Here is a 27,504-nt window from a genome sequence, read left to right on the forward strand (position 1 = left end):
TCAGAGCTTTTGAAATGAGACAAAATTAACTTAAAAATAACTTGAATAACCTATAGAAACTTGTATTCTGGCAGGTTTTCCTACTTATAAGAAGATGTTTTTCCAAAATTTTAAGGAAAATAATCTACCAGTGAAACTAGTTCATTTTTATTAATATTAAATAATTATTGACTTGTATCTTGCATAAAAGTTGCTTAATAGTTTTACAGTGAAGATCAATTACAGTGCAGTCGATTCTACTTGAATATTTTGCTGCATGTGATCATGAACTACTTTTCCAAAGCAGAGATTTTTGTTAATCTGACTCGAGGTTGTGTCGTTCTTGGCAGCTGCTTAAAGTATCAGTTATCAACATTCACTAATTCACACACTCTTTCTGTCGCCCAGGCTTTTAATCCAAGCAGGTTATGACATAAATATTAAGGACTATGATGGCTGGACGCCTCTCCACGCAGCGGCGCACTGGGGCAAAGAGGAGGCGTGTAGAATACTCGTGGAGAATCTGTGCAACATGGAGCTCGTTAATAAAATGGTGGGTATTGGAAGCTTGTTGTTACTCGCGCAGTATTTCTGCAGCACTTGACTTATTTTTACCTCTTTTCCTTCAGGGCCAGACTGCTTTTGATGTAGCTGATGAAGATGTTCTGGGATATTTAGAAGAGCTACAAAAGAAACAAAACCTGGTGAGTCACTGACTGGATAATTAGTTCAAGCTTAATGAGTTTGGATGAGCTTCTGAGACCGATTGTCATTCTTCTTGTCTTTATTCCAGCTGATGAGGGAGAAGAAGGACGCGAAGAAGTCTCCTTTGATTGAGGTGACAACCACAGGAGACAACAACCAATCACTGAAACCACTCAAAAGGTAGAGGCGGGGGGTGTAACATGAGGGGGGAAAAAATAAATCTGTGCAAATATTTACATGAAAGGATCACATTTCTGCTCTAATCTCTGCTTCAGCAAAGAAACGCTGCTTCTGGAGCCGGAAAAGACCGCGCCGCGCATCGAGACCTTAGAACCGGAGAAGGTGGACGAAGAGGAAGAGGGGAAGAAGGACGAATCGAGCTGCTCGAGTGAGGAGGAGGAGGAGGAAGATTCAGAGTCTGAAACTGAAGCAGGTGATGTTCGCAAAAAGAAAAACGTGAATTAAGAGATTTTGCTGAATATTTGTCATTATGACGTAGCTAAAAATGTTCTTTATTACAAGACAAGAGCAAGCCTCCGGCAGCGGTGACCAGCAGCACGACGACGACAACGACCCCGGCCACCGTCAGCACGTCGTCTCCGACGAGTCCAGCAAATCAGGTGACGACGCCCACTTCACCAGTTAAGAAGGTAAAACCTCTCGGCTGAATTTCTTATTAAAACAGTTTAGTCTTTGAGATTTCGTTGAATAAACCCTTTTAAGGAAGTCCAGAGTTGCAGCTCAGGCATGATCCAACGGTCATCCTGCTGGTTTAAGGGGGTGATTTCTTTTTCAAGGCACTGTATGTGAATGCAGGTGGGCAGGATTGAACATAGTGCTGATATTAATTCACTCTTTAACTGAAATCAGTTAAATAAGTTTTTTTTTTTTTTTGTTTTTCTGTCTTTCTTTCTTTGGCTCTTAAACAAAAAGGAATTCCCATTCAGAATTACTTCTTGGAAAATTTGGACCTATAAAAGCTCCAGATTTTAGCTGTAGATTTTATTTTCCTTGGTCAATTGTGTTGTTGCCACTTTTGGATCTGCTGCCCTCTGCTGGCAAAAAGACTCAACTCCTCCTCTAGCATTACTGAGCATGGCAAAATGTAAGCTGCTGTGGCTGCTTGTGTGACTAAGGGAAAGCAACTGAACTGTCTTGGATGGCCAGACGCTGCTGACTGAATCAAAAGCTGTGTGGAAAAGTTAAATCGACACAGGAAGTGTTGAACTCAGTCACTGAGTTTAACTCATCCTGTCTGCTTCAGTAGTTCTGCTTCTTAAACGTCCAGACTTTATTTAAAGCCTGGTTCTTACACGCCACACCTGATTGACAATTGAGCATTTTTCGTACCGATCCACTGCAATTATTTCACCTGATCGGCACCATTAGTTCGGCGACTCGGCTTTGAAGTCCTCACGCACAAAGTGTGTCTCTTTTGCTTCTGCTTCTGTCTTATTTTCTTTTTCAACCTTTCTGTCTTCCTCCCTGTCCGTCCCGTTTTATCATCCTCGGCTCTTGCCGCGGTCGCCTTTTAGTTTGATTACATTACACCTCTCATGCCTTTGGCGGAGCCAGGCTGTCCTGCATTGTGGCGTCAAGGTTTGCGCAAAACTGGCATTTCTCTTGTGCCCAAAAAACCCATGGTGAGGCATTGGTGTGCACCAGAGTTGTTGTCTCATCCTACATGCACTTGTGCACTCTCACAAAGCACTAAAGTCTCCCCTAACTCCCCACCTGTTCCATGTGATGTAGGATTTTTCCACTTGCGGGGGTTGGCCTGTTAAAGAATTTTGCGCAGCAGTAAGTTGTGATGTCTTCAGGGGACGGCAGCTTTTGACCTGCAGATGCCACATCATCAATCACTTCCAGCTTTCCATTATGTTTTCACTAACAAATGAAGTAAATATTTGTACAATTGTGTAAAAACTAAAATTTTTAATTCCCCGCAGAATTCTTTTGACCTATATTTAACCATGGCTTCTACCCTAGTGGAAAAATCCAACAAGTGATTGAACTTCCTTTTCACTCATCAACATTACATGGTGCTTTTTTCCCACTTGTAATCAACAAATGCACTGCTAATATTTTTTTAAGTTGTGTTTGTGTGTTTCCTGTGTTTTAAACTGCTTTCATCCTCTGACAGAGGTTAAAATAGTATGGAATCAAAGTTTTCTTTGCTAAAACCTTAGATCGAAGCCAAATCGTAAAGATGGTGGGAAGATCTTTTTTCTTCTTGGGGTTTTATCCTTAAAAACATAAAGTGTTTTGCATAAGTAATTGTTCCCCTTCAGCTTTTCACATTTTGTCACATTACTATGACAAACTAAAGACTTTTATATATTATGACCGAGAAAGTTGCATATAAATGTGAAAAAAGAAACATGATGATTCAAGATGGGGTTTCTTGTTTAAATAACCCCAAAAATAAAGTGTGTATTCAGCTGATTTACACTGAAAAGTGTGAATAAAATTCAGTGTAATCGGTGATGGCAGCATCATGCTACATGAGTTAGCATGGCTAGGGAAACTGACTGGAGCTGATGGTCAATTCAAAGCCATCCTTGGGTAGAGGTTCCCTTTCTAACCTAATGACTTAGATGAAAGCATGTCCATATGTTAAAATGGCCCAGTCAAAGTAAAGAGCTGTCTTAAGTCTTAGGTTGCTCTCTGTGCAGTCAGATTTGTGTTGGTCTGACACAATAAAATACATTATGTTTGTATGTAACCTGACAAAATGGGAAGAGGTGCAAGGAGATAAATACACTTATAAATTAATCAGCAAGCGTTTGACGTGATCCCCCTTTGTTGCTTACTAAAACTACTAAGAATATCGCTGTAGTCATGAACATAAATGTGTATTTCAGTGTTATCTAAGCTGCTGCGTCACCCTTTCGTTCTCCAGGTCGTTCAGCCTGCCGGAAAGGTCTCAACCAAAGTGGAGGAGGACAGGAAGGACGAGTCTCCGGCTTCGTGGCGTCTGGGTTTGAGGAAGACGGGCAGCTACGGCGCGCTCTCTGAGATCACAGCCACAAAGGAAGCTCAGAGGGAAAAGGACACTACAGGCGTGATGCGTTCAGCCTCCAGCCCTCGCCTCACCTCATCCCTGGACAACAAAGAAAAAGAAAAGGTCGGGAGCAACAAGTTAGACGATTAGTTTTTTCAGTCCAGCGTTCCATTTCTACTGCGAGCAGAAAATACTTTCATACTCATTTTGTCAGACGCGTAATTTTGTGGTTGTGTAATCCAGCCTTTACCATTCCTCGCAAAAGTATCGGTACACACCAACTTTCTGGAATAGCTTTTATTTTAATTTTATCCCATAAATGGACCAAATTTTGTGAAGGTTGTGTCTCCTAACAAGTGTTAATTAGCCTGGGAGTATCACAGGCTTCTGCCTTTTTCTATTAATGTTTTTTTTTTTAAAAAAAGAAGATCTTTTTACTTACTTTTGTGTGATGTTTAAAACAAGAAATTCTTGTTTTACACTGCTAACAGAATGCTTGTTTGTTTTGATTGCTACAGGAGAAAGACAAAGGAACCCGGCTTGCGTACGTGGCCCCGACCATCCCCAGGAGACTTGCCAGTACTTCAGACATCGACGAGAAGGAAAACAGGTGAAGCCCTGGAGCAGAGTAGCGACTCTGTGCAAAAAAAAAAAAAAAAATCACATAATTCAATGCACTAATGCTTTGATTGTAGAAGTCGTAGAAGCAAATGATGAGGTAAAGAAATGGAAGGAAACTTTTAAAGAGCTTGTGGCTCCACAGGGACTCCACAGCTCTGATACGTAGCGGCTCTTACACCCGGCGACGCTGGGACGACGACCTGAAGAACAGCGAAGGAAGCTCCTCCACCAACCGGACCTCCAGCTACCAGCGCAGGTTAGCTCCTGCTAAACCTCCATCCCTCCCCTCAGCGTCTGCTCTCTTCCTTTAGATCTGACCTGCTGCAATCGCCACTAGTTGCTTTTCATAGTCAGATCAGCCGATATGTATGTACATGCTTTTATTTGTAGCCTCTCTACCCCGGCCACAGTGTGTTGCATGACTGTGCCTGTTCTGTCAAGCCACAGTTAAAATGCACCACTTTTTTGTATTTTAACAAGCCCAGCTACTGTTTGTTGCGTCAGATAATTCATATTCCCGTTTGTGACACATGAGCATAGACTAAAGCTGCATTCATAACCCGACGAGTTATGGCTTTAAGCCATCTATTAAAAACGGCTTCAATCTGGAAACTTTTTCTGTCTCCCTACCGAAAATATTATAAGAAAAGATAGCAGAAAGTAAAGTTCTTTTATTCCCAGACGTCATTAAGTTTTGTGTTGCTATGAATGCAGCAGCAGTGTGTCCAAGCTTCATAGACTTAAACATGTTTTGTGTGTTTTATATGTAAATGTTTGTCCGTGTTTGTGTGTGTGTGTGCGCACCTCCACCGCTAACTCTCTTGGCCACCTGCGTGCCGACACACTAGCACGTCCCATACGCTAGCGCTGGGGCGGAGCGGCAGCACGCGGGACGTGCCAGCCAAGTCTTCGTCAACCTCCAGCTTGGATCCTAACACCTGTAATACTAAACCCTGGCAGCCACCCTCCTCCCACTACCCGTCCTACAGCATTTACCGCAGGTACACCGCTGCCTCCACACCCAGCTGTCCTTTCTGTCCGCCTCTCTGCTCCGCTGGACGTTCTCTGTCTTCCCTCGGTTTATGCGGCAACGTCTCATACTCTTGAGTTGCTTAAGTTCAAGGATTTTTGTTTGTCTAAATACTTTAAATGCAGGAGGAAAAAAAACAAAAACCCTGAACTTCTCAACATCTTGCCTTCAAACTACAATACATTCTGTCAAAAAAATTTGAAATAAATTCCAGATTGTGTGTTTATAACTATTCAGTATAATACCCCTAAATATAAAAGCAATAGTAAAAAAAAAAAAAAAAAAAAGCAATAGGCGGAAAAAATTTTTAGCGGGAAAACTTATAGGAATTTAAATGATTAGTCAGAGTTGATGGAAAGATGAATGGAACTAAATTAAGGCAATTTTGAGAGAAAAAACCTATTGAAGGCTAGAAAAGGCTTGATTCCAGTTGCAGAATCTCACCTTCCAGCTAAAGTGACAGTTTGATTTAAATCATAGCCTGTGTTAGTATAGTGTGAAGGGTCTATAATAAGACTTGAAAACATCTGTTTTCAAGTCTGAATTACATTATAAACAAAAATGAGCTAAAATTTAATCTGTAGATGTTCAAAACTGATGAGCTCATGCAAGTTGCAGCTGTAAATTTACTCTATGAAGTATTAACTCAGAGGTTTTTATCTCCACTTATAATCTTTTCCTTCCACTTTACAAATACTAACTATTTGGTTTATCACATAAAATCCTACTAAAATACTTTTGACGTTTATAATAATTAAAGACAATGTGGGGGAAGAAAGTGAGGTATGGATATTTTTTTTTACAAAGCACTGTAAATGCATTTTGAAAATAACTGATCTGCAGTCTTCCTCCCTACTGAGTGGAGATTTTTGCTAATCTGAGTCGTCTCAGCCCTCCAAGCACAAACTCTCCTCAGTCTCGGTCTGACCTGTTCTCTCGCTCATAACGTTAAAGAACAAACGGCAATAAAATCCAACCAGCAGTCCTGTAATAAGGACCTCTAAGTAACGCAGATGCGGCCGATGCTGGGTTTTTCCCTTAAGAGGCATCAGCTGCTCTGACTTTATGTGCAGGTTTCACTGTGACTCGGTTTGTTTCCTGGTGAATCGGTGAACACCCTAAACTCATCAGATTTATGTGGCGTATCGGCTTCAATCTACCCTCGGCAAAGGAGCAGGACAGAGATGACGCACGGGGGGATAAAAGAGCGGGTGGGAAAAAAAGCAGACCGGTTCACTTATGTAACATCTGTGTCCCTTCAGCGGCTCTTTCGGCAGAAGACACGAGGACCTGAGCTCCTCCACCACCTCCTCCACAACCACCACCACCTCCTCGTCTGTTACCTCGCCCACTGGCCACCGCGGCCTCCTCTCCAGCCTGGGGTCCTCTTCCACCCGAACCGGCTCCACCAGTCTCACCAGCAGGTAAACTTCTTCCACCTGTGGTCATCCTGAGCTTACAGAGACAAACTATTCGGTCTTGGTAAAATGCTCGCTGTGGTAACAGGTACTGGTCAGAGGAGAGTGCAGAGAGGGAAAAGGAGAAGGAAAAGGATTCAGCTGCTGTTATCCCCACTATAAACACTGGCTCTACCACAACCACCACGTCTACCACTACCACCACCGCCATATCCACCACTACCGCCCTCACTGGCATCGGCACCGGCCCGGAACGACGCAGGTAAAACTCACTTCACTTTAAATCCTCCTCTGCAGCTCGGTTGTTCTGAAAAATGTGTCTAAAATGGCTCAACCAGGAAGTGTTTTCACAGCAATCTAGATGCTTGTAGTTTCAGAATCTTCCTCTGTGTAGTTTCCTTTTCCACACACGCTGAGGGAGAGAGTCTGCTTTAGTAGAGTGGCTCGCTGAAACGAGCCACCTGTCTGTGTGGGAGCAGGTCCACAGTCTGGACCGCTCCAGCTGCTTCCCCATATAAGGACGGTGGGCTGAAGGCCGAGGGTCATTGGTATCGCTGTGTGGCCAACAGGAGCACGCTGCCAACCGCAACGCTTTGTTGTTTCCGTTTGTTCTTTTGCAGATGAGTTTGAGTTTTAAACTGGGAATTGTTGCTTGTTTTTGTTTTTTGTTTTTTCTCCCTCCGTTCTGAATTTTTTGTCATGTGTCTAATTGTTGGTGATATGGACTTAGAATTTAATCTCAATAGTAAGTCGTACAACTGAAGGTAACATGGTTACTTGATTATGCTACAAAATGGCACTATTTGGCTGGAATAAACATAATACTGCCGCTTTAAGAAAGCTTTGAGATTTCTGCCAACATTACCCAAGAATTCAACATTAATATGTGCATTACTTAAAAAGATCTTCGTTTTCTGCAGCAGTTCAGGTGCATTTCTGCTCCCAAAAGATCAGTTGTGGCTTAATCAAGTTTAATTTATAGGTTTATTTTGACATAATGTACAAAGAAAAATAAGCTGGATCACATTTCTGATGAAATGCCAGGAAAAAAAATACTTTTTTTTTTTTTTTTTACCGAGCAAGATGACGAGGACAATCATTTTATTTTCATTCTGCAGAGTCGCCTTACATAAGAGTTAAGTTTAAAATGATTTTGTTTTTTCCTGCATCAGGTCGTACCTGACACCAGTGCGAGACGAGGAGTCGGAGTCTCAGAGGAAAGCTCGATCCAGACAGGCCCGGCAGTCGAGGCGCTCCACACAGGTCAGCCAGTAATGATTTTATACTCCATCTTATTACTTCACCAGATGGAAGTGTCTTTTTTTTTTCCCAATGTTAAAATACATCGGGAGCAGAGTTTTTATCATTAAAATGAACCTAAGCTGTTGTGTGTTGCATCGGGGTTTAAATGTTGCGACGTTTCTTTGCTGCTGCAGGACTGAAACAGTTTTTAATGGCATTGTTCTTCTAAAGAGAGAATGTCCCTTGTTTTTCCCAGGGTGTGACTCTAACTGACCTACAAGAGGCTGAAAAAACTATTGGCAGGACTCGTCCCCAAAAGACCCGCGAAGAGGAGAAGGAGGAGAAAGAGAAGCAAGACAAGGAGAAGCAGCAGGAGGAGAAGAAGGAGACGGAGACCAAGGAGGATGATTACCGATCGAAGTACCGGAGCTTTGAAGAGGTACCTGCTTCACCTCGGTCATCACTCTCCTGAGATGGGCGACTGCAATTAACACATTTTTAATTTCTCCTCTCCACGCCTTGTTTTTCCCGCAGCGTTATCGACCTTCGTCCTCCTCCTCTTCCATTTCCACCGTCAGCACTGCCTCCACTGCTCCCTACTCCAGCTCTTCGTTGTCCTCCGGGTCCAGCGCCCTCAACCGGCCCAACAGCCTGACGGGGATCACCTCATCTTACAGCAGGTCCTCTCGAGACACAGAAAAAGGTCGGTCCTCTTCAAAGTCACCAGAATAAATAAGAGCTACACTGTTTGAGGCAAAGATATGTGGATGAAAACCTGTGGGAAAAAATAAGATAAGACTATTTAGTATCATTTCTGAAACAGCCATAGCTTCTCATAATCAACGTAAACACTATTTCTGTGAATTCATCTTTGTTTTATTTCCTATATTTCAGAAGAAGAATGATTGTCTTCCATTCTATTATACTTGGACTCTTCTAGGATATTTGATATACAATAAGTTCATAATGTCACTGCTAAAAAAAACAAATGTAAGTTGATTTCTTCAGATTTTTAGAAAGGAAAAAAAAAAAAAAGTTTTTAGTTCACCTGAATCCACAGTCTGTGGTTTAGTTGGTTGCAGCCCAAGTCTTTTCTAGCATCTGTATTTAAATATTCAATATGTTTTCATACAGTAATTATAAAGTACAGATAAATATTTTTATGTTGTGCTTTAAAATGCAGGTGTGTTTCCGTTTTATTTTCGGACACGCTGAATGCCTCAGCTGCCTTTAGAGGCACTTCTTAAGGAAATCTGGATGTTTGGTGTATCAATAAATTAGTGAATAGTTCAATAAACTTTGTTGATGACACGCACTTCACATTGAAAATGATTCTAAAATATCAAAATTCTGATAAATACATACACTTAGAGGGGAAATATTGAGATCTTAAAGGTTTATTTTTGATGTGAAGAAATGTAAAATGTCTTTTCCGATGACAGAATCAGACAGGAAGGACGAGGAGAAGGAAGGGGAGGACAAGTCTCAGCCCCGCTCCATACGGGATCGCAGGCGGCCCCGGGAGAAAAGACGTTCCACTGGGGTCTCCTTCTGGACTCAAGATGTAAGACTTTTTATTATTTTTATTTTTACACTCTGCAGGTCAGGACACTTGATGTTCTGATGGCGAGACCCAAGACGACCTCTTTGTCTGGTTTTAAATTGCAGGGTGGAGATGATGACCCTGAGCAGCAGTCGGACTCGGAGGAGGGCAGCACCAGGGGAGAGCCACAGGTGACTAACCTCACACACCGAGGGCCAAAAGTAGAGCTTCAGCCTGTCAGTCAAATCAAAGTAGTCCTGCTCTTTCTATCTTTGATTTCTGCTCTTTGGCTTCTATTCTTATTCTTGTCTTTTGCTTTAAATTTTTAGTTAATTGTCTGTCACTCAGTTGACCTTAGGAATCAAACACACTGTGTTGGCTTCAGTTTTTGGTGTCATAATATGTTTGGAATGAACATACTTTGAACGTTAGTGAATTTTTTTTTTTTTTTAAATTAGTCATGCTGTTCACTAATGATGCAACATAAGGCCGAAAATGCAGCTTTGTAAACTCATTAGTTTCTGGGTGAGCTTCCTGTTTGGAAGAGAGAGACGCACAGTTATTGTTTGAAGTCAGCCATCAGGGAGAAGAGGAGGAACTCCAGCTGCTTGCCGTCACTTACGATGGGTGGAGCTGCAGCAAAACTACCAGAGGAAATGAGTGTTTATCTCTGGATACAGGAAGACCTTTAGGTCACGGCTTCTCCAGCTACTCACAGAGAGCTGAAAAGTAGCAAATATTATTTCATTTATTGTTCCTGAATAAATCTACGTAGGCTGATTAGGTGAGACGAATCTAATTTCATTTCTTTTTCAGTTCTTTTATATTGACACTTCTTTTGTTTGTTTCCTTACAGAGTGACAGATTGTCCAGGTAAGTTGCAGCATCACCATGTTTTGAATGCTGTTGCTCAACTGCAATATTGGGTTGCTAATGTCACCTGTTTTGATTTATTTGCAGAAATGAGAGCAGTTCATATTTGGATCGCAACGATGCTCTTTTTAGCCGTAGTTATGGTGAGAGTCGAAGGCCGTACTCCAGCCGACTGGATAGAGACGACGCCACCGACTACAAAAAGGTAAGCATCCACTTTCAGGTTTCTTTTTTTATTTTATTTAAATTTGGATGTCAGAAATCCTGAAAAACGAGACTTTTCTTTTTCTCCCTCAGCTCTATGAGCAGATCTTAGCTGAGAACGAGAAGCTGAAGGCCCAGTTACGCGACACTGACCTGGAGCTGGCAGACTTGAAGTTACAGTTAGAGAAAGCTACACAGGTATGCACACTTACACTGCTCATCATCTTTTAAAAAAAAAAAAGGCAACTAAAGTTTTATGTTGTGTTTTTAACGCAGAGGCAGGAACGCTACGCTGACCGATCCCAGCTTGAGATGGAGAAAAGGGTAATGGCAGAACGACTCCACCAAACCACCTCTATCTCACTCCTCTGTTAACCATCAACCATCCTTTCTGTTTCCTGTGTGTTTTAAGACTAATTTATTGTTAAAATAAAACATCATTTGAAACATCCCAGTAACACTGCTAATGGGTTTATGTCTGAAGGTAACAAGCAGGCCCTCTTACCAACTGGGTGGTGGTATGATCTTACCCTGACTTTTTATAACAGTCTGCTCTCTGCTGCTGCCTGTAGGCTCACTTTGTGCTGTGGTAGCTGGCATCAGTCAGGCTCTCCACCCAGAACACTACACTTTTTTTTTACTATTTCTCCTTTTTCCACTTGTATTTAAGCATTAGTGGCAGTGTGTGGTCACCATCTCTGTGTGTTTTTAACGTGTGGAAGTGGATTTATCCAATTTTATGCTGGAAAAAAAGAAACATCAGCAGACCCTGTGCATGTGTTTTCATGCTTTTAAATACCAGTTAGTTTGACTAGTTCATACCCAGCCAATCTGTGTTGTAACTCCTCCATTTTAAATCCACTTCAGGAAGCCATATTTAATTATCCGAATAAACAGTCGCTGAGGCAGCCTGACCGTCTGCCTGTAGAAAGTTGACTTCAGTTTCAGTCACTTCCTGTTTAGGTGTGAGCTGGCTGTTGCTTGAACACCCCTCACAGGACATGCGAGTGAAGTGTGTGTGTGTGTGTGATCACCCAACACCATCTGCCACCATCATTTAATCTGTCGGTATTTTTTAATTTTTTTTCTAATTCAGTGTTGACCCGCCTCTTATGTCCCAACAGGAAAGAAGAGCTCTAGAAAGGAAGATTTCTGAGATGGAGGAGGAACTCAAGGTACCAAACGTTGCATGGCATAAATTCACGTTATTTGTTACAGAAGGAGTTTGTCCTGCTAAGTTTTGAATTTGGCAATTAGAGATGCACTAATTAGATGTTCAAAATAATGATGCATGTTCGGTGTTTCCTCTTCCAGCCTGAATGAACAGCTGACATATCTGTTCATACTTTAGTTTTTAAATAGTTTTCTAGATGTCTATGCTTCTTCTGACTTTATTTTTGAACACCACAGTAATACTTAAAATAGCCAATTTTATGTTCCATCAGTTGGGTAAGGCTTGTTTTTATTTATTTACTTACTTATTTATTTTTTTTCAATCTCCCAGTCGACCTAAAATTGACCGGTTCCAATCACCAGTCAGTTTGTTTTACTGTGCTGTATTAAAACCCAGGTCTGGCCAGATGGTTATGATTTTTGTCCAGTTTTTGAACTAGCCGTTTTGTTGTTATGTTTACTGAAGTGGGTGTTTTCAATCTTGATGCACATATTAAATCTATTTTTCAGTTTTTGACCTGCCAGCTGCTGGTCAAAGCCGTAGACTTCAGCTCAGATCACTGACCGATTGGTGCATCACTAAAACAAAACACATTCGTGTCTTTGAGAAATTTGAATTTAATGAAAATGTTATATCAAGTAATAAAATACATTAATTCCATACAGCGACACATCTCAAGTATTTAATCCTGTTTTAAAATTTTAGTTAGAAAAGCAATACATGACCAATAAACTTAATTTTTCTAGTTTTTGGCCAACATCCTAAATTGTCCCTGTTTTTTTCCTTCCACTATACTTTCTTGTAAAATTCGTAAAGCTGGGAAGACGCAGAGGTCTGTTTCTAAATAAGCCGACTGTCCATGGTTCTATATCCACGGAGAATTAAAAAAACATAAGTTGAGTTCCTTTTTGTATTTTTGGAAAATGAATTGAAGGAAGAGGGAGGATTTAAAAATGTCTAAGTTCTGGTAAGCGTGTTGTCCTGTCAGTTTGAGGAAAGGATGTTGATCTTATCAGTGTCACTTTACCGTCCTATCTGCAAGCTTCATGCTGAAACGGAAAGCTCTAAATCATTCCTGTTTTCCAAATCTGTCCCATTTTCTAATAATCTTCCTCTCCTGTTGTCCCTTTTTTTCCCTCCTCCTGCTCCCGTCTTATCTCTCGATTTATTTATTAATCCTCTCTGTTGATTTTTGGTCTTAGAACGCATTTCTCTTCTTCTGCCACTCTTACCCTCTTTCTCCTCCCCTTTTGTCTCTCTCCTCCACCCTGCCCTCCCTTCAGAACCTCCCCCAGGTAAAGCAGGTTCAGGCCCTGCGGCAAGTTAAGGAGCGGCTGCAGGCTGAGAACCGGGCGCTGGCCCGCGTTGTGGCCAAGCTCTCCCAGTCGGCCTGCAGCCAGCTGCCCACCGGCGACCTCTAGGCCTCGTCTGTCTGTCCACCATCTCCTCCCTCTGTCTTCTTCTTCCTCCTCCTTTTTGCCTTCTTTCTTCTCATGCTCCATTTGTGCTCTGCCCCGCACCCGTAGACAGGCAGGTGTCCAGCCGCCACTCCGACTGTTTTCTCCTCCTCTGCCTCCCCAGAGCTTTTGGTTTTCAGATTGGGGAGGCTGTTTGCCTTTTCCAGCAGGACACTCTCCTTTTACAGTCCGCTACTGTCGGTGGGCTTTCAGAAAACTACTGCTTAACAAGCTATAGTAATAACATGCTAATAAGATACTTGGAGAAAAGCGAAGGTGAGTTTTTTGTTGTTTTTTTTTAACGCATTTGAAAGCGCTGTAAAGGAAAGTGTCCTTTTGTGGTTTCTAGTTTGATGCTTTCCTCAGAGGTAGCTCAGTACATCAGTTTGACTTGTTCTGGTTTTATTGCATGAAGCAGCTACCGGTGGCATCACTTTGATTTTGACCCGAAGGGTCACGGGCTGAACCCCTCTACCAGCCAGTGCACTTTAAATAGGACGTTAAGTATTCACACCGCTTGAATTTTTCACATTTTGCAACATTCCAGACGGGAAACATCAGAGAATTTCATTGGGACTTAAAACACGAAGAAGTGCTTAACTGTAAAGTAGAAGAAAAAAATTACAGTTTTAAAATAAACTAAACTTTAAAAAAAAAAAGCATAGGGGGACTTTGCCGTGTGACTTTTCTGTTTGCAACACAGAAGCAGCTTTATAAGTTTGCACCACTTTCAGCTTAAAATCCCAGTAAAATTCTGACTGAAAAGCGACAAAATGTGGAAAAGTGAAAGCGGTATTAATACTTTTGCAACTCTTAGTTTCGTTGTGCATTTCTTAAAAAAATAAAACATCTAAGCTAAATGTGAATGTTTTTATTTCTCAGAGGAAACCTGAGAACTTTATTCAATATACAAACGTTGCTCTAACTCAGAAAGCAAATTATTTCCATAAGCACACGGCAAACCGAACAGAGTGAAAGTCAGGTTATAGTTTGAACATTTCTTCATAGCATATAGAAGTTATTAAACCGGTCTATTTTAAAATGTTTTCGTTTTAACCGTCCTAAGGTTTTAGATTCTAACGTAAAAACTAGTTCTTGAATTAAAAGAATAATTGAACGATTTGAACTGTCAGGGGAAATGAGTCAGAATCTCCATTAAAATCCACTGAAAGACCTGAAAGCACTATTAAGACAAAATCCGAATGAAATTTAGTTTTTAAAATGCCGATGTACACTCTGCCTGTTTCCACTGGATTTGTGATCCAGGTCGGATATTTGGAGCCCAGAATTACATGACAGGTTTGTTACGCCACACATCCAAACCTGTGTTTATGATTCTCAGTCATCACCTATTTAACGTTGCATCTTGTTCCACTAACTGTGGAGCTCAGTCAGTCCACATGCTGCAGCAGTAGGGTCTGCGGCCGGTTCTGTGCTCCTGAGCTGAAGTTGATTTGAGGATTGTGTGATTTCCCGGCCGCTGGCGAGCAGCCGCTCAGATTCTGCATGGCTTTCTGAGGATCTCTGGCCTGTGGTGTGTTCGCCCTTTACTTTTCTCCCCTTTGACTCGGATCAAAGTCGTTATTCCTGTTTTACTTTCTGTCAAACAAACAGTGAGATGCCGTGTGATTCCTGAGGTTGCTTTGTTCAGGCTGCTGGTAATGCACTGCCCAGCAGCCTGACTGGTCGAACAACGTGTCGAGACTCGTCTAAGCTCTCTCTCTCTCTCTCTCTCTCTCTCTCTCGCCCTTGCCTCCCCGTTCTTCCCTTTCAGATGCTCCCAGACTTGAAAGCAGACAACCAGAGACTAAAGGACGAGAACGGAGCGCTCATTCGAGTCATTAGCAAGCTTTCCAAGTAGAAACCGAACCCCCACCCCCGCCCTGCCCTGCCCCGCCCGGTCTTCTGCACCCGCTAGTCCCCCATGGCAGCGACTAATGGAATTGCACATTTAGATATTAATTGCAACAGACATCAGAGACGAGACTCCTTTTGCTTTCAGTTCCTCCCGGCTCTCCTTTTGCTCCTTCTTCACCACCACCGCTGCAGCATCCATCCATCTGTTCATCCATCCATCCGTTCGTCCATCCTCCTCGGCTGTGGTTCTCTTGATTGGTGTGGCTGCTGCTCTGACAGAAGTGCTGAGTTTACAGAGCATAAAGGAAGGAAGGGTTGTGTGAGAGCGATGTGGGCGGGGAAGCCTGAAAACTATTTAACCAATAAGCCTTAGTTGTACATAAAAAAACACTTGCATTGATCTCCTCTCAGCTATCACTGAAGAACAGATATTATCCTTCACCTGATTTTTACTTGTGCCACATTCTTTTTCTTTTTTTTGCTTCCTTTTCCTCTAAACATGTTGTGTGCTGTGCGGCTCCCACCTTCACTCCTCCATCTTTTTTTTTTTTTTTAAGAGCTACTTCTGCCTGACATCTGCTCCCTACGGCTTCTCTCACCTAATTTATCCTGATTATTTGTTTTCCTCCCCTCTCTTAAGCACACACCTCCCCCCCGCCCTCGTCCCTCTGTGCATCTTCCTCCAAGAGGGAAACGTTTGAATTCTCGCGGTTCTGGTGGAGTTTAAGCTTTCACTGTATGTGCAATACGCATTTCTTTCTTACTTTTGTTTTCTTTTCAAAAATGCTTTAATGAGTCCAACACAGGTAGGATTTTCACTCCTGACGCTTCAATCTCTCTCTCTCTTTCTACTCCTTTTTTTTCTTTTTATTTTAAGTTTGTAGTCGGTTTATACTCTGTATTTCTCACTTTGTTTAGCAGGTACTGAGTGATTCTGTATATACCTGTATGTATTTTGTTTGAGAGCAGCACATGGCATGCGTTTATGGATCCCGTCTGTTACTATTAAAAGCGTACAAATTCCAGAGGACAAAGAGGTGTGTTTTAATTATTTTCCTTTTATAGTTTAAGGACATTGGACATAGTAGAGTGTCTCTCTGAAACAGGACGGCTTCTTTTTTTTCTTTTTCTTTTTTTTTTTGGTTCACATAATAGTGAAATCTAAAGAGTAATCGCTTCACTACATTTCACTTTCATTGTATTCAGTATCTTGGACGAGTGCTGTTAATTTTGTTTCCCATTCTTTTTAAAAAGCTGTAGTATTATAGGCAAGGTATTGTCACTAAAATAAAATGTTTGAAAAAATGAAAAATAAACGGATATCTTAGATCTTTCTAACCCAGTCCTTTCTACAATGTCTACATGCACTGTCGATGCCATGTGAGGAGTTTTGTGGGGTTGAAGCGAAACACCATCAGCTGTTCCACTCAACATTTTATGCATTTCAGTGGCCTTTTAAGGAAGTTTTAGTCCAATAAGTTTAAAGAAGGATCACTGCAGATGGACTGATGGCTGTCTGCTCTGGCATAGGCTTTTTTTTTTTCCTTTTTTTTTTTCTGTCATCTTGTAAAATAGGTGTGTGGCTTAAAACATGCAAGCTGTGCTGTGACTACCAACCACTGAAGAGTTCATTAAAAATAAACTTGTACATTGGAAAGTTCCCGTGTCTTATTTCCTTAATGTTTGTTCATATATTTTTATTTTCTTTTTAACAAGAACTTTGTGATTAGATGAATCACTTTATCAGTGGTTTAAGTCAAAACTAAACACTGCAGTGCCTTCCAAAAATTTTACTGCCTTTTTCACATTTTACATTTTGTGGTGTTGCAACAAAAAAAAAATGCATGTATTTTATGTACAATTTATGATAAACCAAGATGGTGGATTAAAAGTGTAAAGCACAAATAAAACTGAAAAGACTGGTATGATGCGATGTAGAGTTAACTTGTTAGAATGGCCAAGTCAAAGCCCAGACCTAGATTTTGAAACTTGACTAGGCTGCGTCAAGTTTCTGGCCCGCCTCCGCATTTGGTCCGGCCCCCTGCACAATACCAGAGAGCATTTAGATTTTTTTTTTCATATACCGTATTTTCCGCACTATAAGCCGCTACTTTGAACCTTGCGCTATGAACCTTGCGGCTCATAGCCCGGTGCAGCTTATATGTGGATTTTTCTTCAACCACCAGGGGGCTCTTTAGCAGGAAGTGAATCATTGGAAGTCAAAATTGGAAATAGAAGAAAGTGCCCATTAAAACAGAATTAGGTTTTAATAGGGAATTGAAATTTGAGAATGTTGTTGATCAGTTAAATAGCATTGAGGGGAAAATGAAGATTTATTTATTAATTTTTTTTAATAATGCTGGGATCATTATGAGAATTTCAGGTATATATATTAGGATCCAATAGATGGCAGTAGTGCAACAATAATTGATTCAAGCTGCTGTTTAAATCTAAGGAAGAAGAATAAAGTGCCCATTTTCATTTAGCACATGCTAGTAGCAGACAGGAAGGATCAGCACTTTTACTGTTGCAGTTACTGTTCGGAAACTACAGTAATCAGTTCAGTTAAATCTAAACTTGGCAAATTTTTCTTTTTCAACCGTAATAAATGTGATATTCAATTGACCTGTTATGACTCAGATGTTGGGTGCCTTCTGCTGCTGCTGCATCGTTGTGGAAAACCTGGAGCGGCAGAAATATCTGCGGCTTATAGTCCAGAAAATATGGTATTTATGTCATAAATAGTGTTATTTCCTGGATTTTTTTCTGTGAAGAACTCAGAGAGGGTTATTTTATTGTGCTTTCAGGAAAACAAGAAATTTTTACATTTAGGCACTCCTGCAATTGTCACACTTTTTCTATTACAAACTGACTCCGGCCCCCAGAAGGGAAAAGTTATGTGACCCTCACAGAAAAAGTTTGAGGACCCCTGCTGTAAGACCTTAAAGCATTTTTGTTTATCTAAACTTAAGCAAATAGATGTGGATATGAAGGATTTGATGGAGTCTTTCTTATGGAAGTAACAAAGTTATTGGTTATTTAATAAGCTGATGTGTCTTTGTCTTTTAAAGTGTTTTCTTTATTTTTTTGTAGGATGTTATATTTAAGGAACCTGGGAAGGTGGCAGTATTACTCCTTAAAATCTCTTTTGGTTAGAAAGACGTTGCATTCGGGGAAAAGATGCTTCCTCATGATTGATGTAAGAGATGGTTTGAACTAACACATTTATCAACATATATTAAATGCTTGTTTAACATGATATATAAATAACTTTCTCCTCTCAGGTCAAAGGGGTTGTGTCTTCCCTCCACTTAAGGGAGAGAACTTTTTTTTCTTTACTTTCTTGATAAATATTCAGTTGGTAATACAGTTTTTTTTTGTACTTATCAGTTATTACAAAATTAGCATAAATTAATTAGTAAGAATCCTTCAAGTATCGTCATATCGCTGGTTTCAGTATCATGCTGCTATGCCGTGTTACACCAGTAGGTGGTGTACTTTCTATGCACTTCAGTAGACGTGGTTTAATCTTTGTGCTCTCTGCAGCTTGTAAATATGATCTGAATACTGAAACAGACAGCTGACATCCTGTCTCCAAACAGAAAACTAAAGCTTAGACTCGGCTCTCTTTGTCGTTCAGCTCCGCCTCACTGTTTGACACCAGATGACGGCGTGTCTGAAGCAAATAAAGCGCATCCAAGAATCAGACAACGTGTACACACAACCATGACATGAATTAAGCCGTGGTGAGCATCCGCTGCCAGCTCTCATTGCTGAACCAGGCTGTGATTTATGCCCCCTTGTTCCACAGGAGCCACCTTTGCTGTTTTTACGTGTTGCATGGCTGTCACTGCTGAGGCTGGCTTGGATCCAGAACCCCCCAAGTTCAGAGGATAAGCCGTGCTGTGAGCTGTAATTACACAGATAAAGTGAAGTGTCCTGCCTCTGGATTTTCCGTCGTCCTCTCTGAACGAGCCTGCTTCTTGTCTTGTCTGTGACGTGAACATGCCTCGATTGCAAGCTAAGGTCTTCACAGAAGCATCCATCTGAGGAAAAGAAGGTAAATTACTGGTTGCTAGAAATACATCGCAATTTGCCACGAACTACTTTTATGTTTTTGTGCAACATTATTTGCAAATAAAAAAAAACATTTTCTATCACTTCATGTTATGCTCATTTGCGTCAATAAGCTGTATTGACGTTTATAGGTTTAACATGATAAAATGTCTTTTTTTTTAAGGTAAGAGCATGAAACTAAATATAAGAACTTCTTTTTGGGAACTACAATTCATGACTTGTGAGTCGATTTAGTTTTAGATATGCCTTAGGAAAAAAATCTGCTAATAGAGGGATTTTCTGTGAATAATTCTAATTGCATTCCAAATAAAAAATTGCAAATACTTAAGTTACTTTCAGTTTGTTTGTTAAAACTCATGCTCCCTGCAGAAGATGCTCACTACCCATAACTACTCCGCACAACCTCACACCCTAAGTTTTTTCCCCCCTCAAATATTACAAACAGAAACTTTGCTCTTTTTTACACTGGAAATTATTCATGAACGTGAAATTGGTCCTTTGCAAATACAGTCACACGCTGAGACGCTCACATTCGCCCCTGTCTCCTCTGCCGGAAAGCACAACAGCCCAAACAAACCTCCTCCCCAGCTGCAATCTTAAATGCTAGACTTAGACACACTCGGTGCACAAAACCACTCTGCTCAGAGGACAAACAGCAGCAGGGTTTCTCTCCAGTGACAAACAATGACAAATCGAGGCATCCGGATGATGTGACAACTCGAGTCTGTCGCCGAAACAAAGATAAACATGCTTGGTTACAGAAATGCAATTCAAGGCAACGGCAGATTGTTGTGGATGCATGTCGAAAACAGGATATAGAGACGTCTTTCACACTCAGGCTGAGTTGTAATGGCAGGAAACTAAATATCCTGCACTGTCAGAGGAATCCTGGAGTTTGTGTCAGTTCTGAGGGAGCAGAGCTCTTCTGATTTCACGTGTACACACAGCACATTTTGTAAACAAAATGAAATGTAAGACATCTTGTTTTTTTCTATTTTAAAGAGCCAAGAACCAAACATAAAAAAAACTGATATACCATCCAGTTAAAACTAAAAAAATATATATCTTTGGGAAACAATCTTTTTTCTAAAAGATCTAAACTGATTTTATTGATTTAGAAACATCAGAGCGACCAGAAGAGACCTGATGCAAATGTTGATTAATCATTTAGCAAACTCAAGGACGTTTCTCTTCCATGTGCTGCCAACTCAGCACAAGAAGATAAAGATGGCGCCCTGACACTCCCATCTCAACGAACATCTGTAGACAAATGCTGACCTGAAGCCACAACTTTATTTGAACCTTTGGAGGCAACAGACGGCGATGGAGAGGACGAAATCTGTGAGGTAAAGATGACTGAAAAATGAGTCCAGCAGCAACTCACAATGAGTGAATTGCTGTTGTAAAGCATACATTTTGCAGAATTTAATTTCTCCAAAACAGATTTTGCTACAAGTTATAAGTTATTTCATTCTTTTATACTAGGTAACCAGAACACATCAGTGATGTAGTGAAGTGTTTTCCTGGAAATTCACTGAAAAAGTGTGTCAGCTGAAAGTCTCTGTTTGGCGTCCTTCCTGCTGCTGACCTCGCCGCTCGGCCGAGCTGCCCTGACCCGCGCGGGCCTGATCTTGGAGGAGGATTAAAGGCCGACAACAGTTCAAATCCAGGATCATCTGAAGGGAGCCAGGGTGTGAAAGGTGAATCAAACACTAATCCTCCTCCTTAGCATGGCAGTTGAACTGCTTTTTGCTTTCCTTTTTATTGGCCTACTTTCTTTCTGAAGTTTGACAATTATTCCCTTCGAGAAAGGCGGCACAGAATCGGTTTTCTCTTGTCGGGGTAAACCCCTCCAGTGGTCGGTCTCCACACATCTGGCCCAGCTGAACATCTGCAATGCAAGCCCAACATCTGGGTCGTCAGTCGTTTATCGAGCGCTTTCTTACTGGATGCACAATTTCACGGAAAAGTGAATGCGATGCGGGCTCCTCGCTGCATCTAATAGCCTCTGAGTGAGACATTACTGCTAAATAAAAGGGGAATGTGTGAGCGCATGAGCAGCCATCGTGCTGCGTTATGTCGAGTATAAATCTGCGGCTGCTTGCTGGGCTCATTTTACAGCCCGGCAAGCGCTTCATTTGTTTACCCTGAATGCATTATGGTCGCAAAACACACAGCGATTCCTTTTATTGGAAACAAACCAATTCAAACCCATTAGATTGGGTTTAGAGCATTAAAGAAATATTAAGTAAAGTGTGAGGATGCGTATGCTGCTTGGAGAGCTTTGGGGATTTATTTGGCGGCAGGACAGGGAGGTGTTCGTGTTGGCACGAATGGAAAGTGCTCAGCCGCAACCTTTTCGCCCTCTGCGCCGTTTTTCTTCCAAGAGAATGCAGAAATATGTTAAATATGCAGCAGTGTGACCTTTGCCCATAGATCAGGGTTTATTTTTAGGAAAAGTGCCTCCCCTGCTCGCTCCACCCTGCTTTTCTCATTATCTGTATCGGGGCTGGCATGTGCAGAGATAATGGCTGAACATCTGGCTTGCACTCACCAGTGGGGTGTGGACGCGTGTCGTGTTTTTGGAGCTTCTCGGCCAAAAAGGGGAGGGGAGGGGGGGGAAATAATGAAGCCTAACTCTATGGAGATGCGAATGCATCCTTTAGGAAGAATTCGGGTTTGGGTAATGGTGACAAACATCCATGAAAGTCAGTGCACCCTTGGGAACCAGTTGTGCACACACAATCTATTAACATTATACCCTTGAGCAGAGCAGAGTTATAGGTCTGTTTTTGCAGCATGAAATTAGATTTCTGGTACTAAACCCCTATAGCTGGTTTAAATCACTGCTTGAAGTGAAAATGGCAAAATGCAAAAATGATCGAGTATCTCTGGAGTGCCATGCATCTTGACTAAAACCGAGTTGTTTTACTACTAATAGCAGATGGTTATTTTGGTTAAAAATCCACTCGTGTGTGATTCATATTCCAGAGTCTCTCAGGTTACTACAACAAATGATCTATGAGCATATGTGATTGCCAGAAATGTTCTTTTGTCTGCCTTCACAGATGAACAAACTTTAGTGGCATCTCATTATTAATCCACAGAGTTTAATAATGATTTTTGGCCCCAGTTTGCTGCTGTAACAGATTCAACTGTTTTAGAGACGCATTTCACGAAGTTTAGGAGTACGTTTCTGAAAGTTTGAGGAATCCATTTGTGAGGTCAGACATTGATGATGGACGAGAGGATCACAATCTCAACTCTACTTCCTCCAAATGGTGTTTTATCAGGCTGAGGTCAGGGCTTTTTGAAAGACAGGCAACACCAAACTATATCATTTATGTTTTTATGGACTTTGCTTTGGGTGCTGGTGTGCACAGGAAGAGAACAACGGCATTCTTCTTGATATTCAATAAAGGCCAGGTTTGTAGATTGCACTACTTGCTGCTTTCAACAGGTTCTCCCATCTGAACTGCTGAACTCTGCCGCTCCTTCCAGGTTTCTATGAGTCTGCTTCTCTTGTCTGTCTGCTCTTCTTGCTCCACCTATCAGTTTAAGTTGTTAAACTTGGTAGGATTACAGTTGTTTTCATTTAAGATTAAACAGTGCTCTGCGAGATGTTTTAAATTTCTGAGCATCTCCTGTTCTTGATCCCTGACACGTCCTCTGTGTTTTTCTGTCTTCAGGATGTTGTTTGTTCGCTAATGTTCTCAAGCAAACCTCCTCCACCTCCACTTCCCAGCTCTATTTATACTGAGATTAAATGACACGTGTGTTGCCTGTATAGACTAATTAGATGCTTTGTGAAAGCATTTTGGTGAATGATGTGCATGAGAGTAAAAGACGAAGTGAATATCTATTTTTTTTTATTTTAAAAATCGTGCATATTCTTTTATTTATTTCGCAAAGATGCATTCTTTGTGTTGATATGTGAAAAAAAAATGTTACTCACTGCGGACTAAACGGTAAAAAGTGTGTATGCATCAGATATAGTTTTAGAAATCGTAGTCCATCATGTGCGCGTTCCCGCCCTCCTGCTTCTCATAGCAGGGTGACGTTTTTCGCCACCACACCGGAAGCGCCGCTGCCACCAGTAGCGCTCGCGGTGTCTCCCAGCGCCGCGGATCAGAGCCGAGCGCGGTCACACCTGGTGGGACCGGAGCGAGCAGTTTGGCGAAACATCTCCGACAGGTGAGTCTCCTTCCACTTTTACACTACTTTCTTTCACTTTCGCGAGTTTAACACATATCCACATAGGGTCTTTAATAGAAAACGAGTTGAGACAGGGTGTTTAAGTGGGTGCAAAGCTTTAACTTTTTGAGGAAAGTCCGTTCTTCAGCGTCTGCGCGAGACAGAAACGTTTTAGTTTGTTAGTTTGAAAACATTTTAGCCATTCTTTTCAGCGAGACTGACTTTATTTTCCTCCAACCTGTCAACAGCTCCACAGTTGATCGCTTGAGGAATGTGGTTTCATTAGAAAGGTTGCCCAGACCCGAAAGTTTGCACTAAGTTCAACTTTACTTTCACTCACTTTCGAAGCAGTAAAGGGATCATGGCTACTGGCGGGTTTAAGTCAAACGCACCCGCTGACTTTTTGGAGGAGTGGAAGGCAAAAAGGGAGAAAATGAGGGCTAAAATGCTGGGGGACATTGCAAAAGCCACTGGTGTCCCCCTGAACCCCGCCAGCAGCAACAGCACCAGCAACAGCCGCCTCGGCGCCCCGCCGGGCACCGAGCTCTGTACCAACCCGGACCGAAGCGCCTCCGCTGGGAACTGCCGCACCTCCTCCTCCTCTCCGGTGGCTCGGTCCCCCTCCGGCGGCACGCTGAACAGAGCCGAGGAAGAGGCGCACCACCCGGCCGCACCCGCAGCCACCACCCCCACCGCCCAGGGGAGCAACCTGAAGAAGGCCCCGCCTCAGATGGAGAAGACTCGGTGCGCTTCGCCGGACTCCAGCTCGATGATGGCGTGCAATAATGACAGTGACAAGGACAGTCCGTCACCATCACCCAGCAAGGGGAAGGAGAAGAAAAACTCAGGTCCCAGTGCAAGGAAGGGCAAAGGACAGATTGAGAAGAGGAAGTTAAGGGAAAAGAGGAGATCTACAGGTGTTGTCAGCATACCGTCCAATGAGGTGAGTGTGATACGGAAGCAACTAACCTTTTTCTAATCGTTTATAGACTGGAGTTTTGAAAATGAGATTTTATCAATGTATTGGAATGACTGGTAATGACAGTCTATTATTATTAATAATAATCTTAAAAGTGTGGTGTGTTTGTATTCATCCCCTTTTGCCATTGTAGCATTACATAAACTCCACTGGCTTTAGAAGTCACTTAAAAGAAAGAAGTCATTGATCAGAGTCTACACTAATGGAATTACTCATCAATAATCACCTGGTTTTCAGAGTCCAGCATGCTTTAGATGCACACCTGATTGAAATGATTGGTCCCTTCAGGAAGCCATAAAGTTCTGCAAAGGCCTTAAGTCAGGTGTGTTGAGAGAACAGCTGAAATGTACAAGAAGCAGAAGGATTTTTCTAGACCGAAATAGGTGCCACAGCAAACATGTGTAAGACGGTACCCTGAACACACCGTTCCCTCAGTTGTAGCAAAGTGATGGCTAGAGAAATGACATCCTGAAATCCTACAGCTGTGATTGCAGTCAAGTGTTTCAAGAAGATTTCCAAAACGGGACTGAATGCAAATAAATTAGATTTATATTTACAGCATTTTTTTCATCATTTTTTAACCAACATTGTCTGATTAGAAATGGACTCACATTTATGATTGCGAAAAGGCACTTTGTGAAACATATTTACACATGTTGTCTAAAATGGTAAAACTCATGAATATCGTAAAGAGGATTCAAGTGAGTCAGGAGTTGAGGCAAATTATGAGCACATGTTTGGCCTCCATATAAATGGTTCTAAAGTTGCATTTCCTTGTTTTTCCTTCTTTTGTAACTTCAGATGTTTAACATTCCTCATATGTAATACAGCAATGTGGGACTGTTTGTTTCTCAGAAATGTGATTCCTAGGGGTCAGTGTGTGTAACACTTCCATAAATGATTTGAAGCAAAGACCAGCTCTTGTTTTCCCCCGAAAGACTCCAAATTCCTCTCATACATGTGTCTGGTTTAATCGAGCCTCTGTAGCGAGGAAAAAAGAAAGCAGCTCTGGGAGGGAAGGAGGGGTGTGTGTCTCCGTCTGTGTGTGTTTGAAGGCGGCGGTTCACATTCATTGTTTTTGAATTTAAATCATGTCACACTCCTGGCCTGATTCCTGTGGTTCAGACACATGCAGGAACTCTGATATGAAGCCGTGCCAGTCGGCCCAGTGAGGGCCACCGCTGTGATTATGTACTCTGAAAGCACTCAAATTATTCAGAAATGCTGGGAGTGTGAGCTGCTTTTATTAGGGTTAAAAGTGGTCCACAACCTTCCCATTTTCCATTTGTTCTCACATTCACAACCCACCCAGACCTCTGTGCTCTCCATGTACCAAATCTTGGAGATTGACCAGTTTGTCAGCTGGCGCTCTAAATCCTGTTATTAGGTGCTCAGTAGTGTCGAGCAAAACTGTTTGAAGACTGGACATGGGCCAGCCAGTAATCAGGAAATGAGCGTTGCTGTATATCTTAGATTTGTGCTGGCTGAAGTTAGGATGAGGAACCCTTTCTGGGTCATAAAACAACACCTGGGAGGTCTTCAGATAACCTTTTTAAAAGCAATTGCATAGTTTTGGCCATGTTTCAGTAGAAGTTTCAAAACTATAATTATAAGCGGATGAATTATGTCAGTTTGCAGCCAGGTCAAATTTTGCTGCTGCCGTTATATTTTTGTGTCAAAGTTTGGGAACCAGTGTTAATGAAAACAAATTGCGTTGTGCGTCAGCCAGCATTGCGTCTCGGTAGATCAACTTCCCAAGCTGCATTTTACGTTGAATGTTTTAGATGTGCTTCAGGGAAGTGTCTGGAAATATTCCGGGTAGTAGCACGGAGCGCCGTGCCACAGAAAAATCCACAAATATTGAACTGCAAATACAGAAATGGGTCTGAGCAAATATTATGATGCTTTTGGATTTTTCTTTTCAAAGATCAAAGAAAACATTCGCTTAATATCATTTGACCTGCACACCTTGATTATAAAGATGGATCACACTCCTGCCATTCAAGCACTTTCTCTGGTATCTTTTTATGTGGATTTTAAACTTTAAGAATATAATTATGGAGGGGAAATTAATGGTTTTGGAGCTCATTTCTTATAAAAATCTTGATTTACAGGAACTCAGCCAATGCCTGCTTCTGCTATGGTTTAAGGCCTGCTTAATGTAGCGTATGAGGCATTGATTTTATCTGGTGTACCAGCATTTAGGCCAAACTTTTGTGATTTTATGTGCAGTGAAAATAAAAAAAGCCCTCCCCTACAAAAGGTGGAACCAAATCAAAACAATAATACCACAACTTAGCAGAGGAGATGCAAGAAGGACGTTTGTTTTCAGGAAAAAAAATGTTAGTAGAGAATTTTGAGGTGAAATAGTTTAAATATATTTTCATGTAAAGTTGTTTCGCTCTCCTTACGTGTTGCAAGTACAGAGCTGTGGTGGTACGTTATTTCTTATCGCTTCTCTCTCTCTTTTTTTTGTAATCTTAGTTTAAAATCTTTCAGGTTTACATGCCAGATTATAAACCTCTGGTCTTGTGATGACATGCAAAACTACTAAAGGCACGGAATGGAGGAATGTCCAGATTTACATTCACTGTCCAGTTTAATAGATGTAGATATTGGGTTTGACCTGCTTACTACATCAGGAACCAGCATAGATTTAACAAGGTGTCTGAAACATTCCTCATATTTTGGTATATTTGAACATTATGGCATCTGAGTTATTAAACATTTGTCAGTTGCACATCAGTGTGGTGAACTGCCTGCTCCACCACATCCCAGATGTGCTCAATTAGAGATCTGGTGACTTTGGATCCCTTTTGAATACAGTGAACCACTTCTTCCAGTCTTTGATATTTTAGGAAGGTCACATTATGGCTCCAGGAACTAGAAAATATGTGAAAATGCATTAACTTTAGCAGTACTTGACAAAAAATGATGTAATTTTTAGCTATCTGGCTAATTAGTTTCTTTCCTGTCTAAATTTTTAAGTGTTTAATTTTTTTCTGTTATTGGCAGAATTAATCCATAACTACCATAGTCAAAGTACCTGCCTGGGTTCACTTAACACACAGAAACTATTAAACACTTTCCATTGGTGCTTTGATATGTATTTTCTGTAAGTCTTCCTTTCTCCTGTTTTTTTCCTGC

The 27,504-nt window shown here is 41.5% G+C and overlaps 2 protein-coding genes across 7 annotated transcripts in view; both read left to right on the forward strand.

Annotated features, from left to right (window-relative positions):
* The window catches only part of ppp1r12a (protein phosphatase 1, regulatory subunit 12A), a 42,751-nt gene extending 26,614 nt beyond the window's left edge, over window positions 1–16,137 (forward strand). Inside the window, exons 5-27 of one of the 5 annotated variants that reach the window (XM_016673037.1) lie at window positions 388–532; window positions 609–683; window positions 773–864; window positions 960–1,117; window positions 1,207–1,334; window positions 3,587–3,811; window positions 4,207–4,298; window positions 4,452–4,565; window positions 5,158–5,310; window positions 6,602–6,763; window positions 6,846–7,019; window positions 7,930–8,020; window positions 8,256–8,438; window positions 8,534–8,702; window positions 9,442–9,563; window positions 9,668–9,733; window positions 10,399–10,415; window positions 10,503–10,620; window positions 10,713–10,817; window positions 10,896–10,943; window positions 11,744–11,794; window positions 13,077–13,088; window positions 15,025–16,137. In XM_016673037.1, coding sequence (XP_016528523.1) covers window positions 388–532; window positions 609–683; window positions 773–864; window positions 960–1,117; window positions 1,207–1,334; window positions 3,587–3,811; window positions 4,207–4,298; window positions 4,452–4,565; window positions 5,158–5,310; window positions 6,602–6,763; window positions 6,846–7,019; window positions 7,930–8,020; window positions 8,256–8,438; window positions 8,534–8,702; window positions 9,442–9,563; window positions 9,668–9,733; window positions 10,399–10,415; window positions 10,503–10,620; window positions 10,713–10,817; window positions 10,896–10,943; window positions 11,744–11,794; window positions 13,077–13,088; window positions 15,025–15,111 — 2,587 coding nt within the window. In that variant the 3' untranslated portion in view covers window positions 15,112–16,137. Of the gene's footprint in view, window positions 1–387; window positions 533–608; window positions 684–772; window positions 865–959; window positions 1,118–1,206; window positions 1,335–3,586; window positions 3,812–4,206; window positions 4,299–4,451; window positions 4,566–5,157; window positions 5,311–6,601; window positions 6,764–6,845; window positions 7,020–7,929; window positions 8,021–8,255; window positions 8,439–8,533; window positions 8,703–9,441; window positions 9,564–9,667; window positions 9,734–10,398; window positions 10,416–10,502; window positions 10,621–10,712; window positions 10,818–10,895; window positions 10,944–11,743; window positions 11,795–13,076; window positions 13,324–15,024 lie in introns of those variants that run through there. The other 4 variants (XM_007555287.2, XM_007555288.2, XM_016673038.1 and 1 more) reach the window with 4 other exon arrangements.
* Window positions 16,138–23,129: 6,992 nt separating this feature from the next.
* pawr (PRKC, apoptosis, WT1, regulator) overlaps window positions 23,130–27,504 on the forward strand; it is a 52,313-nt gene continuing 47,938 nt past the window's right edge. For both annotated transcript variants that reach the window (XR_001662533.1, XM_007555291.2), the window contains exons 1-2: window positions 23,130–23,378; window positions 23,627–24,321. Coding sequence is in view for 1 of the 2 variants with exons in the window: in XM_007555291.2 (XP_007555353.1) it covers window positions 23,740–24,321 (582 nt within the window). In the remaining variant the exon portion in view is untranslated. The remainder of the gene's footprint in view (window positions 23,379–23,626; window positions 24,322–27,504) is intronic.

This window comes from Poecilia formosa, unplaced genomic scaffold (assembly GCF_000485575.1).
Source record: "Poecilia formosa unplaced genomic scaffold, Poecilia_formosa-5.1.2 Scaffold69, whole genome shotgun sequence".
NCBI classification, from domain to species: domain Eukaryota; kingdom Metazoa; phylum Chordata; class Actinopteri; order Cyprinodontiformes; family Poeciliidae; genus Poecilia; species Poecilia formosa.